We start from the raw sequence: 17236 nt of genomic DNA, 5'->3' as shown, positions 1-17236 counted from the left end.
CCACTGAGGATGACAATACACACCTGTGCACAGTCTTATCTGCTGATAATCATCTCAGCACATGGAGGGTCCACCATCATGGCACCAGACACCCAAGCTTTTGTTTGAGACATAAAAATAAAATAAAACATTTACCCCCATTCCATTTCAGACATGTGTTAAAATGACAAAGGCTTTCGCCATCCTGGCGTCAAGAAATGAAAAAAAAAGGGTTATTAAATAAGCCACCACTGGCAAAACATTGTGTGTGTGATAGGTTACATTTTAGATGCCCATTTGTAGCAAACTTCCTGTATCACTTATTTGATGAGTGGTTTGTATTCATGGATGCCAAGGGAAGCCAGGCTTCCTCAAAACATTGACCAATATTTTATTTATTTATTTATGATTAAATAATGTATTTTTTGTCTCTCTGTGTTTCATTAATTTTCCTTCCAATTCGCAAGAGACTGAATATATCAGAGGAGAAAGCATCCGAGCGAGGGAAACAGTGCCCCTCTGTCTCTACGTGTAGGCCATCTATCTGAAACGGTCTGGTCTAAACGAGTATGACATTGTTGCCGCCCGTAGCATTGAGGCAAGGGAAACCAGCGAGCATCTGGCCTCCCTTGAAAAAAAAAGTATATAGAATTTGCCAATCAGAGATGAGCTAAACTGAGTGAGCTCAACAGTGAATGGTCCAGTGAATGTGTAAAGTGTAGCCAGCTTTGATTTGGTGTCACTCCTATCAAATCCCATTGAGAGCATACGTCATTGACAGTAAAACTTGAATTGTTGCATATCGTTGTGTTGTTGTCCTCCAGTGGCTAGCTTGCTAAAATGATCCCTTTCCTAAATTAGCAATGAATGGAAATATGGATTTGGACTTGTGGTTTTAGTTCATTCTCTGTACTGACCTATGATTATAACGGTGATTCTGATCCAACCATAAATTCATACACTGTTGTGCCTCTGGCCTGAGAGGATGGAAGTTCAACATGTAGCTAGATATAGAAGGCTAATGCTAACGAGCTAATGTTACACATGAATGGAAGTTAGGCTAGCGAACAAGAATTTTAGTCAAGTAGCCTATGACAACAAAAATATAAAAGTGTGTACTGTATGACAGAGTGATCGTCAGCATAATAGAGAGGAGGAAGGCATTGCCGTTTCTCTACAAGTACAGTGAGTCAACATTTTTCTACTTGCACGAACGTACACGCGCACACACACACACACACAGAAATCAGAACAATGGACAGCCACATCATATTTAGTTTACATGGATTGTCCTAAATTGTTTTTGGTATCATTTAGTTGTCACTGTATTAGACTAAGCAGAGGTGATTTGATGTTGAAATATTGAAGTTGAAATGGTGCTGGAAAAGTGAAGGCAGCTCGTGTTTTCTTTGCGACTTGTAGTAACTCTGTGGTTCTAAATCAATAGTTGTTTAGTGGTCCGAAAATGTTGGAAACATTACCTTGCTTGACCATGCTGTAGGTCATGTAACTGTTTGTTATATGCAATATGCTTTGTGGACTTCACTGGACAGAGGTTGCAATCTGGGTTTCTGATAAAAACAAAGGTGTGGTTGAATTTATTCTGCCACAGTCTTCTTCTTGTCTCTGCCTTTAGGCCTATATATCACAGTCGCAAGGCATATGAGTTAACAGGTTATAGAGCAAACCACGCAATTATCACAACATATAGGTTGGGGGGGTCCCAGTGATTTTACCCACTCACTGCTACTGTATATGATTTTCCTATAATCAGCTAAAACATAAAGCTACCACTTAATTGTGGGATATTATTGGTCACTGTGTTGATATATTTCAACTTGTGCAACCACTATTTTTCATTTTTTATTTAACTAGGCAAGTCTGTCTACATCTGTCTGACTTCCTCCATGTGTAGGAATATACTACAGATGTTAAGATATTGGTATCCCTAGACAGTCATTCATATGACCTAAAAACTGATCATTACTCATAAGAGTGAGATAAACATAACTGGTCAATTCAACTTAACTCAGTAGCAACTTTGCATGATTAAAGAAAAGTAGACATGACTAGAGGTCGACCGATTACGATTTTTCAACGCCGGTACCTATACCGATTTTTGGAGGACCAAAAAAAGCTGATAGCGATTAATCTGCCGATTTCTTTAAAATGTATTTGTAATAAATACTGAACAAACACTTATTTTAACTTAATATAACGCATAAATAAAATCAATTTAGCCTCAAATAAATAATGAAACATGTTCAATTTGGTTTATATAATGCAAAAACAAAGTGTTGGAGAAGAAAGTAAAAGTGCAATATGTGCCATGTAAGAAAGCTAACGTTTAAGTTCCTTGCTCAGAACACGAGAACATATGAAAGCTGGTGGTTCCTTTTAACATGAGTCTTCAATATTCCCAGGTAAGAAGTTTTAGGTTGTAGTTATTATTGGAATTATAGGACTATTTCCCTCTATACCATTTATATTTCATTAACCTTTGACTATTGGATGTTCTTATAGGCACTTTAGTATTGCCAGTGTAACAGTATAGCTTCCGTCCCTCTCCTCGCCCCTCCCTGGGCTTGAACCAGGAACACAACAGCCACCCTTGAAGCAGCGTTACCCATGCAGAGCAAGGGGATCAACCACTCCAAGTCTCAGAGCGAGTGACATTTGAAACACTATTAGCGCGCACCCCACTAACTAGCTAGCCATTTCACATCGGTGACACCAGCCTAATCTCGGGAGTTGATAGGCTTGAAGTCATAAACAGCGCAATGCTTGACGCACAACGAAGAGCTGCTGGCAAAACGCACTAAAGTGCTGTTTGAATTAATGCTTGCGAGCCTGCTGCTGCCTACCACCGCTCAGACAGATACTTGTATGCTCAGTCAGATTATATGCAACGCAGGACACGCTAGATAAACTAGTAATATCATCAACCATGTGTAGTTAACTAGTGATTATGATTGATTGTTTTTTATAAGATAAGTTTAATGCTAGCTAGCAACTTACCTTGGCGTACTGCATTCGCGTAACAGGCAGTCTCCTTGTGGACTGCAACGAGAGGCAGGTGGTTATAGCTTTGGACTAGTTAACTGTAAGTTTGCAAGATTGGATCCCCCAAGTTGACAAGGTGAAAATCTGTCGTTCTGCCCCTGAACGAGGCAGTTAACCCACCGTTCCTAGGCCGTCATTGAAAATAAGAATGTGTTAACTGACTTGCCTAGTTAAATAAAGATGAAATAAAGGTGTAAAAAAAAAAAAATCAGCCAAATCAGTGTCCAAAAATACCCATTTCCGATTGTTATGAAAACTTGAAATCGGCCCTAATTAATTGGCCATTCCGATTAATCGGTCGACCACTAGACATGACTAAACTACATTCAGAACAAACATGTTCTAACATAGTCATAACACTGTCACAGAACCGAACATGTTCTAACATAGCAAAACAATGTAACAGAACCAAACATGTTCTAACATAGTCAAAACATTGTAACAGAACCTCTGCTCAAACAAACAGGGCCCTTGATGCTGTAATTTGTCAAGGGCGTAGAATGGCCAGCGGCTCTGTCAAGAAGGGCTGGTGGCCTGGCCGGGCTGACAGACATTGTTTATCAGTGATGTCACCACTTCCCGTGAGGGTGGGTGGGGGGTGAAAATACCCAGATCAGCTAAACTCAGTGACAAAGAGCAAAGAGAGCCAGTCGCATGTCCCAGCCTTCATCAGTTATTCAAGCATGATACTTCCAACAGGCTCTGAACACCCTGGCAGTCAGTCATAGACATACAACCATAAGAGGTTTTCTGGCAAAGAAACAAACTATACATGTCAATAGTGCTCCGATATTCAACTGACAAAGGGCAATCCATTTGGTCTGTGTTAGTGTAATTAATATCTTAATTAAAAGATCAGTGAGGATCTCTAGACCTAAAATAAGACTTAGTGCGTTGCATGCAGGGTGTGGGAAATTCAGTTGAATTGCTGTATCACTTACGTGCTGTCCAAAACCATATTTGAATCTTTACTAACCTACATGTTTGATTTGCTGCTTTCAACCAAAATGAAATGGAAATAGAACACTCATGCTCTTCTGTTGTGGACCCTCTGGAGAAATAGCAGTCTAGGAGGACAACCAAAAGGGGCCCAAAGTAGTAAACACTTCACAATAATAGGCAGGGACTCCAACAAAGCCGGAGCAGTGCTGCTCCACTGTGCTGGTGCTCTCTCCTTAAGCAGAGGCGATGGGCTAAGCATACAGAGGAGATGATGATCATGATGACCCTGCTTCCTGGCTTGGCCTATCAGCTCATGGCTGTATCCGGCCCTGGGTAGTGTATGTTTTCCTGGGAGCCTGCAAGAGTCCGTTTAATGCAGGGTTGTGCTGGGAGGTGGAGGAACTCATCTGCCTGGGCACCATGAAGGAACTCCACCCACTAGCATGCCTTTATACAGGTGGGCACCAGAGGTAGGATATACCGGCGCCACTGCCAACACAAAGGGCTTTTGGCTATAGGCAAACCACTGAAAATGTGCATAACCCACAGCATGGTTGGATCGTTTAGAATGTTGATAATATTCCTCTAGTAAAGGTCAATGCATTTTGGCGATTCCAGCGTTATAGATGTTACATTTGCATGCAAAATCGCAACTTGTCTCGTAAAATGGACAAACAAAATATAAATGAAACTGTTGATGTGTGTGTCTATAGTACACCTTGGGGGGAGTGTATATCCCAAAAAGCGGACTTATAAATATTAGCATGTTGAAGAAATATAGCAAATAAGAGGTGCTATGGATGTTACATGAAATGGACAAGCTTTTTGAGAAGAATGAACATATTAGCATAAGTCTGAGTTTGTCTTAGGTCAAAACATGGTAAGCCATATCGAAGGAAGGCTTGGCTGCACACAAACAATAATTTAGAAAATACTGTCATTTCCATTAATACTTTAGGGAGGAAAAACTACTGTTATGGATGTTACAACCTCTGTTATGGATGTCACAGTCTGAAATAGACATTCAAATCTTAAAGATTTCTTGAACAAAATATACAGTATCATAAAACATTTGTTATCATCTGAAATGTTTCTCAAATGTAGTATTGTAAATTTAAGATTTTCATGCTCTGGTGACTTTCCCACAAAATAGCCCTTTTTTTTAGCAAATCAGCTTGAAGAAGGTTCTTGGGGCCTGGGACATGGCATTATCACATGTAATATATATATATATATATATATATATATATATATATATATATATATATATCACATGTAATTCTATAAAAAGTAGAATATCAAAGCTGTAGAACATGATCCTAAATATAAACCTTAAACTTAAGGAATACCATTGGTGTTTAATATGAGGATTTCAGCATTAATTACCTAAATTACTGAATATTCCGGAAGTTTTGCAAGCCTGAGTACCTTGACCTCTGGAAAGCCGCATGATATGATCATGAAACCAGAAGCTACAGTCCTGGAAATAAAAATGTGATTGGCTTGGTGATACAAAAACATCAGATGCGAGTAAAACAATGTGAAGGAGGCAGTGGTTGCACAACAACTGTGCAAAAAGATAATAGCTTAATCCTGTTATCTGTATACAGATTATAGAGGTTAAAGACATCAAAACACTATTTGACTTTTGAGGCCAATCATGAGTGCCTCTAGCTTTTGTCTTTCCTTAGAAGAGTGTAGAGAGAGTGGAGTGTCAAGATGGTACCAATAAATGAAGTACTGTGAATGTGCTGGAAACAAAACTGCTGAAATAAATGTATTTTCCATTCCCTGACATTTAGGCTAGGAAAGTGCAATGAAAGGAAGGCCAGCCGAAGCATTCGAGACTGGCACCAATGGAAAAAAAAAAAAATGTACAACAGTTCTGAAAAATCCAAATGCATTCCAAAATTCCTTGTCACGACACAAATACAATGTCAAGAGCAAAGGAGGCATGGCTGTCTACTCTCCTATAGCATGTTTTGTTGTTGTCCAGATATCTTGGTGGGTTTATTCGATGGGGCAGACTATTCATGTTTCATAGCCTTTAAACAGTTTGGAAAATTCCAGAATATGATATCATCGCTTTAGAAGATTCTGATAGGCTAATTGACATCATTTGAGTCAATTGGAGGTGTACCTGTGGATGTATTTCAAGGCATACCTTCAAACTCAGTGCCTCTTTGCTTGACATCATGGGGAAATCAAAAGAAATTAGCCAAGACCTCAGAAAAAATGTAGACCCGGGTAAGTCTGGTTCATCCTTGGGAGCAATTTCCAAAGGCCTGGAGGTACCACAGTCATCTGTACAAACAATAGAACGCCAGTATAAACACCATGGGACCACGCAGCCGTCATACCGTGTTCTGTCTCCTAGAGATGAACGTACTTTGGTGCGGAAAGTGCAAATCAATCCCAGAACAACAGCAAAGGACCTTGTGAAGATGCTGGAGGAAACAGGTACAAAGTATCTATATCCACAGTAAAACCAGTCCTGTATCGACAGAACCTGAAAGGCCGCTCAGCAAGGAAGAAGCTACTGCTCCAAAACCGCCCTAAAAAAGCCAGACTACGGTTTGCAACTGCACATGGGGACAAATACCGTACTTTTTTGAGGAATGTCCTCTGGTCTGATGAAACAAAAATGGAATTGTTTGGCCATAATGACCACCGTTATGTTTGGAGGAAAAAGGGGGAGGCTAGCAAGCCAAAGAACACCATCCCAACCGTGGAGCACGGGGGTGGCAATAGATGGCATCATGAGGCAGGACAATTATGTGGATATATTGAAGCAACATCTCAAGACATCAGTCAGGAAGTTAAAGCTTGGTTGCAAATGGGTCTTTCAAATGGACAATGACCCCAAGCATACTTCCAAAGCTGTGGCAAAATGGCTTAAGGACAACAAAGTCAAGGTATTGGAGTGGCCATCACCAAGCCCTGACCTCAAAAGTTAAACAATTTAAAGGCAATGCTACCAAATACTAGTTGAGTGTATGTGAACTTCTGACCCACTGGGAATGTGATGAAAGAAAGAAAAGCTGAAATAAATCATTCTCTCTATTTTTCTGACATTTCACATTCTTAAAATAAAGTGGTGATCCTACCTGACCTAAGACAGGGAATTTTTACTAAGATTAAATGTCAGGTATTGTGCAAATCTGAGTTGAAATGTATTTGGCTAAGGTGTATGTAAACTTCCGACTTCAACTGTGTATATATATATAGATAGATACCGTAGGTTATACAAGTATTAGGCCTAAGTGACTCAAGTCTGAAGCGCTTTAGGCTATAGGCATAATTTGAGCACAAAATCCTTTGTTAATCATTTAACTGTATTGTAGTTTCTGTATTGTATTGGTAGCCTAGCAGTTGGAGCATTGGGTTAGGTAGCCTAGCAGTTGGGAGCATTGGGTCAGGTAGCCTAGCAGTTGGAGCATTGGGTCAGGTAGCCTAGCAGTTGGAGCATTGGGTCATGTAGCCCAGCAGTTGGGAGCATTGGGTCAGGTAGCCTAGCAGTTGGGAGCATTGGGTCAGGTAGCCTAGCAGTTGGGAGCATTGGGTCAGGTAGCCTAGCAGTTGGGAGCATTGGGTCAGGTCGCCTAACAGTTGGGAGCATTGGGTCAGGTCGCCTAGCAGTTGGGAGCATTGGGTCAGGTAGCCTAGCAGTTGGGAGCATTGGGTCAGGTAGCCTAGCAGTTAGTGAATTGGGTCAGTAACCGAAAGGTTGTTTGTTTGAGTACCCGAGTCGACATGGTGAAAAATCTGTCAATGAGCCCTTGACCAAAGCACTTAACCCTAATTTGCTCCAAGGGCGCCATACTACAATGGCTGACCCTGTAAAATAACACATTTCATTGCACCTATATGTGACAATAAAATAAAAATATATTTTTTTAGTTTTCTGGTTTGGTTTTGAGCTCTTGACACAGTAGCACCTGTTAATGTCCTCTCCCCTTCCCTTATCAATAAACAGATGACTGAAAGTTGAATAAACTCCAGTACAAGACTCAACATGAATCTTTACACACCCACACCAAACTGAGTTGGGCACAGATTCCAGGTTATCAGGTTATCCAAAGGAAGTCCTCTTCATCCACAGGGCAGCAGGTAGCCTAGTGGTTAGCGCATTGGACTAGTAACCGGAAGTTTGCAAGATCAAACACCCAAGCTGAAAAGGTAAAAATGTTTTTCTGCCCCTGAACAAGGCAGTTAACCAACTGTTCCTAGGCAGTCATTGAAAATAAGAATTTGTTCTTAACTGACTTGCCTAGTTCAGTAAAATAAGAAGTGCACAGGCTACTGTCACCACTCAAATCCCTGTGCTTTGCTATCCACTTTCATTAGAGGACAGCACATAGAATACCCATAATAGAATACCCATATCATATTTGGTATATGACATTTCTAGGATTAGCAACATGCAATAATGTTCCTGGTACTAAGGCAGCAATAATTGAATAGGAGATGCCCCACACGGAGCATATCGTATTACTTATGGAGCAAATCAGACTAATCTAATCACAATAGAAAGGGGGAAAAGAGGGGTTCGATAACAAACAACAAATTATTTGGTCCCGAGGGGTATACTACAAAGCGAGATCAATGATTTAGCTAGCCCAATAATGGACTAAAGGAGACTAACGTCACTCCTTGTAGTCCAAGGACCTTACATGCTCTGTTAAAAGGCGAATTGTCTCTCACAACCAAAACAGCCATCTAAACGTGAATCAATTCTCAATGTCGGTAGGGTTCTAGAAACATTTAAAAAATGCCCTATACTTTTATATCACATCAACATTAATTTCACAAATGCAAAATATAAACTTACTGTACACTAATTTAACCAGTTTTAACACATAAGGTAGTTCGCATCTTTGAATGGGCTATGACTTAGCCAGCTAGCTTTCCAGAACATTCTGAAATAACTATGTATTGTTTAAGATGAGCATTAAATGGACATGGTCTAATTGATTCAACAACCAAAAACATTTATCTAGGTTTAGCTTTCTTAATTAACCAGCAAATCAATATTATTTTATTTATCAAAGTTAGCTGGCTCACTCGTTGATCCTGCTTTGTAGTACACCTCTGGCCTGAAAACATGACATGGCCAGATCACATTTTGTGCATAGCTAGTCTACATGACAATATACTGCTGGCCACAAAATACCAATACATAACCTTGCGAAGGGAGGGACAAATACAACTGCACAAGTGAAATGACATTGATTGCGACGCCCGTATAGGAGTTGAGCTACATCGTGGTTTTTAGATATGATTTACCTTTCAGGGAGTGTTGACTGTATGCCGCTCATTGGGCTTCCGTTATGTGTTTTTCCCCGACGTAGGCTTTTTTTTATCCAACTAGCATTTTTACCAAAACGACAACCTCTGTATTTTGGAGAATGACTACGTCTTGACCTTTTCAATGTCCGTCCAAGAGCGTTCCACAACGATAAAAAATATTTTAATCCATTAAAATAAGAAAATATACATGGGCTATTCCACAATGTAGACTTGAATTCGTTGGCTTATTTTGTTTATTCCAGCTATTGATGTAAAAAATGTGGCCAAAGAGAGATAGAGGTAAGTATAAACATGTTCTTCTTTAAAACCATTACAGGGGCGTGCATGAAATAACGCAGTTACATTGATAACACTGAATATGGTGAAATGTTCCGAGAAAAAAAAAGTTAACCTCTCAATATCTTCAGGAGAAACATTAAATGCGAACACATTGTAGCCTGGGCATCGCCTGCCGCTGTCAGCAAGTCTTTGTCAATGGACCACCGGGAAAATATTAGCAGACTGGCAACCTATTTGTTTCCATGAGAAATACCACTCCACAAAGTTACTCCTTTGAACAATATCTTGACAAGACTCGTCCTTGATCGTCGAGAAGACTCCTGGTCATAGTTTTCCTTTAATTAAGTTATCTCAAATGAAGCTTGGCTTCTTTCGAGTGTCCCTTATTTTTCCTTCCGAAATGTTTTCATGGTAACATTCCCAATTCGCCCCTAATGTTATCCCAGACGAAATTGGTCTTTCATGCCACGAATAATTTCCTAAACTCTGACAACAATGAAAGTGATCCTCGCCGCGTTCTAAAGGTTTTCCGAATCCCCAGTTAATTTACATGAGTGATCTTCACTTTCGAACAGGCCTCTCGTTCTTTACTGTACTGTAGTGCGGATGGAAAAAGGAAACGCTTTCCCACCCACACCCCCCAAAAGGGGAAAAAAAGCTCCTTTCCTCTTGTCCGCACACAGCATTCGTAACAGCAACTTTTGAAAGCAACACACGGATCTCGACAAATTCCGTTTTCAGTAGCCTAACGTTATTTCCTATTTGACTACTTTTAATGGAATTACATGCATTGAAACCCAAACGAAAGAGTACATTTTCGGAATAGAACTTTCAAAACGCTGTCAGCAGCTAGTTTGGCTGGCCAGCAAATGGGATCGTCATGATTCTAAAGAAAATGCTCAAATACAGACCAGTAGATGGCCAATGTATTGCACATAATTTATCCAACGGATAACTTAAATAAATGTTTATTCAGCTATTAATTTTGAGGTTTTTCAGGATTACTCATCAGAGCACACCGTTTAAAGTAATTTTTACAACAATTGTTTAGACTTTTTATTTCACTTATAATTCACTGTATCACAATCCCAGTGAGTCAGAAGTTGACTGTGCCTTTAAACAGTTTGGAAAATTCCAGAATATGATATCATGGCTTTAGAAGATTCTGATAGGCTAATTGACATCATTTGAGTCAATTGGAGGTGTACCTGTGGATGTATTTCAAGGCCTACCTTCAAACTCAGTGCCTCTTTGCTTGACATCATGGGGAAATCAAAAGAAATTAGCCAAGACCTCAGAAAATTTTTAGACCCGGGCAAGTCTGGTTCATCTTTGGGAGCAATTTCCAAAGGCCTGGAGGTACCACAGTCATACAAACAATAGTACGCCAGTATAAACACCATGGGACCACGCAGCCGTCATACCGTGTTCTGTCTCCTAGAGATGAACGTACTTTGGTGCGGAAAGTGCAAATCAATCCCAGAACAACAGCAAAGGACCTTGTGAAGATGCTGGAGGAAACAGGTACAAAGTATCTATATCCACAGTAAAACGAGTCCTGTATCGACATAACCTGAAAGGCCGCTCAGCAAGGAAGAAGCTACTGCTCCAAAACCGCCCTAAAAAAGCCAGACTACGGTTTGCAACTGCACATGGGGACAAATACCGTACTTTTTTGAGGAATGTCCTCTGGTCTGATGAAACAAAAATAGAACTGTTTGGCCATAATGACCACCGTTATGTTTGGAGGAAAAAGGGGGAGGCTAGCAAGCCAAAGAACACCATCCCAACCGTGAAGCACGGGGGTGGCAGCATTATGTTGTGAGGGTGCTTTGCTGCAGGAGGGGCTGGTGCACGTCACAAAAAATAGATGGCATCATGAGGCAGGACAATTATGTGGATATATTGAAGCAACATCTCAAGTCATCAGTCAGGAAGTTAAAGCTTGGTTGCAAATGGGTCTTCCAAATGGACAATGACCCCAAGCATACTTCCAAAGCTGTGGCAAAATGGCTTAAGGACAACAAAGTCAAGGTATTGGAGTGGCCATCACCAAGCCCTGACCTCAAAAGTTAAACAATTTAAAGGCAATGCTACCAAATACTAGTTGAGTGTATGTGAACTTCTGACCCACTGGGAATGTGATGAAAGAAAGAAAAGCTGAAATAAATCATACTCTCTACTATTTTTCTGACATTTCACATTCTTAAAATAAAGTGGTGATCCTACCTGACCTAAGACAGGGAATTTTTACTAGGATTAAATGTCAGGAATTGTGCAAATCTGAGTTGAAATGTATTTGGCTAAGGTGTATGTAAACTTCCAACTTCAATTGTGTGTATATATAGATAGATACCGTAGGTTATACAAGTATTAGGCCTAAATGACTCAAGTCTGAAGCGCTTTAGGCTATAGGCATAATTTGAGCACAAAATCCTTTGTTAATCATTTATAGCATCATATATTCTACATGACAGTCTGTTTTGTGGTGTATTCTATACACTGAAAATAACTAATGGTATTCCCTCCTTTGTCTCCCTTATCCATGAGCAGAGGATTTTATGTCTGGTAATGTATCAGACTTTCCACATCTTTAGCCCATAGCATGGACAATCTAAGCACTTGGTAATTAGTCACTGTATAGCCTAGGCCTACCTGCTTAATAAAGCACTTTATCTGGCTGCATAACATACTATAATAACATAAATGATCTCATCACAAATTAAAATCAATCAGGATTAGTTATTGGTTGTTACAGTCTCATTCATTATTTAGTCATAAAATAACCAAGGTGGAGTGTAGAGGAACTTCCATCAGTGCAATTTCAATCTTGGGGGCACACTTCCTCATGACGCTCTTGGAAACATAACATTAGCATATACTGTCACCCAGAGGACATATAATGTATTGCAAAACCAATTAAAAAATAGTTGCAATAGCAGTATATTAGTGAGACTTGCCTTGGCAGTCACACTTTAAATATTGTACAATATTGACCATACCAGCATATGATCGAAGTACAGCTTAGTTTTGGTTACTGATCAAGGTTACTGAACAATCAGTAACATTCCATGTAAACTGTGATGCACGGATCAACTTTTTAACTTTAAGCAGCACACACAAACAACATGGTCCAGTAAACCATATTGAATACCAAGTCTGATAATAGCATGATTTGTTCGTCAGTTTAAATTAGAAATAGTTTGAAATGTGAAATATTTAATTTGTCAAAACTAAAACACATTGACAAGGTATTAACTAACTTCACTGAGGTAGACAAAATGTTCCATCCTTTTAGCATTCCTATGAGATTACAATAAAATATGTGTGCTAGAGTTTGTATTTAAACCTCTTCAGTGCCACCGACATCAAACACTGATGTCAAACACTCCCTGTGAGGGAGTTCCACAATTAAAGTCTAAATGAGGTAGAGCTGCATTTGTACAAATGTTGATCAATTGTTCATCAGACATCAAACTCATCAGTTCACCATCAGCAAGTGGATGGACGCAATATCGCAGAGCAGCATCCTACTTGTACTGTAGTTCAGCCACCAAGGGTAAAAGCTGATATACACCAGGGAGACTGCTACTGACTGCCAAAATATTTGAAAAACATTTTGTAGTTAAATATGCATTGGAACACACTGCCCAGGCTCCAGCAGTTTATTTGCATTTCACGTCTTTTTTTTGTGTGGGGAAAGAGCCCTAAGGATCTGATTGGCTCAGGGGTGTGAAACTATCTCAGACCTCCATCCCAGATTTTACATGTTGAACCTGGTTAGATGCCCACCGCTCACAACCACCCAGTAGGTGATCCCTGGAACACAATGTCGGGACTGCAGCTGACGGTCGCCCAATGTGTCTCAGATGAAATACCTCCACCCCAGTCACCTCACTCTTCACTCAGTCTTCCCTGTGTGTCCATTCACCTCTCCCAACTTGCACATCTCATGCCACCTCTTGTACTTTGTCCTGCTTTTCTTGTAGGCAAACTTGGCAATGTCCACCATGAAGACCCAGGCCAGTGTGTACATGGCCAGGCCCCCTACCTTCATGATGAGGCTGGGCCGGGGAGAGGTGAGCTCACAGTAGAGCATCATGCCACCCACGCCTACACGCACCAGGGCAAAGAGCAGGATAAAGAGCAGGTCCACCGCGTCCCCCCACAGGCTGTCGTAGCGGCCAACCTGCCGGAGGAACCAGCGGGCCTGCAGCAAGGGGTTGGTGATCTCGCTGCCGAAAATCACGGCACATGTCTCCACTGCCGACTTGCCCAGGCCCAGCGCCAACAGGATGCCTGCGATGCTCATGGTGTGGTGGGCCAGCATGACAGGGCCCTCGGTACGGACGCAGATGCACCAGCCAAAGTCGAATAGGAAGTAGCCCAGACTAACCACCAGGGCCAGGATCTGGAGCGGGGTGTTCTCTGTACCTGAGGTCACAAACGGGACAAGGTCAGTTAGTCAAGGTCAATCTCATGCTGCAATTCAAATAGTTGCCATGTATACTGAAATAAATTGAAACTTAATACACCTGCATGCTTTGCAGTAACACACATCCAAACCTCACCTGCATGTGTTAAAGGCCAGGGCCCATCGATGAAGCTAATGTATGCAGTAAGACATACTATGAGGATCCCATGTGTCAGTGTCACCAGCCTGCAGTTCCACTCCTTGCCCCGCTGGCCATTCAGGTAACAGAATGCAAAGTAGAGTGAAATCCAGCCAATCAGGCAGCAGCACACCTCCAAAAGTATCATTGTTGTTGCTGTACAGGGGAAACCAGAGTCAACTTGACATTACTATGTCAAACAGAGGCAATGTCATATCTAGGCATACACTAGTATAATCTCCGATTTAGTTTTATCCCCCAATAGCCTAAGCTACATAATATTCATATCACATAATTAAAATATTTAGTGTTCATGTTTTACAGTCATTGTTACATTTTGTTAAATAACTAGGGCTACAAGGTGTCAATTGTAGTCAGAGAACAGGCTTATTAGTTCAATGCTTACGCTATGTCATTTCAAAACATGTACCATATGTCACACTTTTTTGCTCCAAAACCTAGGCTTTCTTAAGAATATGGTCAAACAACAAAACAATGTAATACTTGTAGCCATAATAATAGGCTAGTAACAATCAAGAAGATCATAGCCGAAATGCTAGCATACAACTATAGCCTACATACCTTTATCTTCTACTCTCCAGATGCATCCTAACCTGGCATTCATGTCTGAAATATCAACTCCAACAAATGTCCACCATCTTCAGCCTCCATTGGTGTTGCTATGACCTTTCAGATCTGGCTCGAAAGTCATTCCAAAAAGGCCTGGCACATTTGAAACGGAGTGCATGTTAACTTTTTCACTACAATAAAAACGTCAAGCAAGCCTACTACAATAAATTAGTCCCCTAGCTAGTCTAGATCCCTTGCCCCTGGTTCTCAAGCAGCTTTAGCCTCTTATGGGATTAGTCGATTCCCTCCAGCTACCCTGGCTGTAGAACATGCAAGAGATATGCAGTCCTACATTTACGGTCTCCTCAACAGACTACATGCAACAGTGTCTATGACTGAAACGTTGATGATATGAGAATGTAGTGAAATATAGGACATTGTAGTGAATATAGACTAGCCTAGGAAGACAGGTAGCCTCAAAATCTAGACTGAATCACGCTATGTTTCATTAGTGGAGCGTAACAAACTAGCAACAGAGCTGAACTCAGTCTGGATTTCTAGGTGACAGGCATTACAAGCATGGGAATTAAAAGTGAGACACATGTGTGCAGGATCTACCAGCATCATAACACATTCTAAGGAACTGGTGTTTCCATGTATGATTAGGCTACTACATGCTCAATGGCATGACGATAGACCGGCTACCACATTTTCCCTCGGGACTGTTAGTTAATGACACTTAGAGCTGTGTGTGAAGCAGACAGAAGCAGACAGGCAGCTTTATCCCGCATCCAGATTAACCATAATCTGACTGGCAGGACAGTCAGGACTAGGTTGTCTCTGGGTATTGCCCCAAAGTACTCCAGGTCATTTGAGGTGAATGACATCTTACATCTTTGTCTTCATGCTATCATCTCAACAGTGGTAATGACAATTACTCCATCTGCTAGATAAAATATTTAAAAAACATGCATATCCCATATCGATACATCCATGCCCTAGAGACTACAATAAAACTTGTTACAATGTAACAAAGTGTGTTTAATGAAAATAACTACATGTAACAATGTATGCATTGGACCATTGATAGATCACACTGAAACACATTGCAGATTGCAAAACGTGATACACTTCTGAAATATTCCTTAAAAAATACTAGTGCTGATTTTAAAATCTTTATTCTTTTTCCAAAGCTCTTTTCCCTCTATCATTTCGACTCATTTCACAACCTAAATATATTTAAGCAAACATGATATACAGTTGAAGTCGGAAGTTTACATACACTATAGTTTTGGCAAGTCTGTTAGGACATCTACTTTGTGCATGACACAAGTAATTTTTCCAACAATTGTTTACAGACAGATTATTTCACTTACAATTCACTGTATCACAGTTCCAGTGGGTCAGAAGTTTACATACACTTAGTTGACTGTGCCTTTAAACAGCTTGGAAAATTCCAGAAAATGATGTTACGGCTTTATAAGCTTCTGATAGGCTAATTGACATCATTTGAGTCAATTGGAAGTGTACCTGTGGATGTATTTCCAGGCCTACCTTCAAACTCTTTGCTTGACATCATGGGAAAATCAATTAAAATTGCCAAGACCTCAAAAAAATTGTAGACCCTGGCAAGTCTGGTTCATCCTTGGGAGCAATTTCCAAATGCCTGAAGGTGCCACTGTCATCTATAAACACCATGGGACCACGCAGCCGTCATACCGTGTTCTGTCTCCTAGAGATGAACGTACTTTGGTGAGAAAAGTGCAAATCAATCCCAGAACAACAGCAAAGGACCTTGTGAAGATGCTGGAGGAAACAGGTACAAAGTATCCATATCCACAGTAAAACGAGTCCTATATCGACATAACCTGAAAGGCCGCTCAGCAAGGAAGAAGCTACTGCTCCAAAACCGCCATAAAAAAAGCCAGACTACGGTTTGCAACTGCACATGGGGACAAATATCGTACTTTTTGGAGGAATGTCCTCTGGTCTGATGAAACAAAAATAGAACTGTTTGGCCATAATGACCATCGTTATGTTTGGAGGAAAAAGGGGGAGGCTTGCAAGCTGAAGAACACCATCCCAACCGTGAAGCACGAGGGTGGCAGCATCATGTTGTGAGGGTGATTTGCTGCAGGAGGGACTGGTGCACTTAATAGAGGGACTGGGACTGGTGCACAAAATAGATGGCTTCATGAGGGAGGACAATTATGTGGATATATTGAAGCAACATCTCAAGACAGCAGTCAGGAAATTAAAGCTTGGTTGCAAATGGGTCTTCCAAATGAACAATGACCCCAAGCATACTTCCAAAGTTGTGGCAAAATGGCTTAAGGACAACAAAGTCAAGATATTGGAGTGGCCATCACCAAGCCCTGACCTCAATCCTATAGAAAATGTGTGGGCAGAACTGAAAAAGCGTGTGCCTGACTCCGTTACACCAGCTCTGTCAGGAGGAATGGGCCAAAATTCACCCAACT

General features: G+C 40.8%; 2 protein-coding genes and 1 long non-coding RNA gene across 6 annotated transcripts in view; 1 reads left to right on the top strand and 2 right to left on the bottom strand.

Annotated features, from left to right (window-relative positions):
* Positions 1-10385, bottom strand: part of arhgef12b (Rho guanine nucleotide exchange factor (GEF) 12b) — a 118587-nt gene extending 108202 nt beyond the window's left edge. For 2 of the 4 annotated variants that reach the window (XM_046326913.1, XM_046326923.1), the window contains exon 1: positions 9271-10385. In XM_046326913.1, coding sequence (XP_046182869.1) covers positions 9271-9302 — 32 coding nt within the window. In that variant the 5' untranslated portion in view covers positions 9303-10385. The remainder of the gene's footprint in view (positions 1-9270) is intronic. The other 2 variants (XM_046326932.1, XM_046326941.1) reach the window with 1 other exon arrangement.
* On the top strand, positions 9237-15099 carry LOC124012927. The gene is made up of 3 exons (XR_006834796.1): positions 9237-9573; positions 13563-14029; positions 14160-15099. It is a non-coding gene; the product is annotated as an uncharacterized LOC124012927 (long non-coding RNA).
* On the bottom strand, positions 11836-15018 carry tlcd5b (TLC domain containing 5b). The gene is made up of 3 exons (XM_046326980.1): positions 14769-15018; positions 14145-14342; positions 11836-14007 (listed from the first exon to the last, which is right to left on the bottom strand). The coding sequence occupies exons 1-3, from the start codon at positions 14809-14811 to the stop codon at positions 13475-13477; spliced, it is 774 nt and encodes a 257-aa protein (XP_046182936.1). The 5' UTR covers positions 14812-15018; the 3' UTR covers positions 11836-13474.
* Positions 15100-17236: the final 2137 nt, after the last annotated feature.

This window comes from Oncorhynchus gorbuscha, linkage group LG02 (genome assembly GCF_021184085.1).
Source record: "Oncorhynchus gorbuscha isolate QuinsamMale2020 ecotype Even-year linkage group LG02, OgorEven_v1.0, whole genome shotgun sequence".
In the NCBI taxonomy this organism is placed as follows: domain Eukaryota; kingdom Metazoa; phylum Chordata; class Actinopteri; order Salmoniformes; family Salmonidae; genus Oncorhynchus; species Oncorhynchus gorbuscha.
The sequence above is the reverse complement of the archived record's forward strand: the minus strand, read 5'-3'. Positions and strand labels throughout refer to the sequence as shown.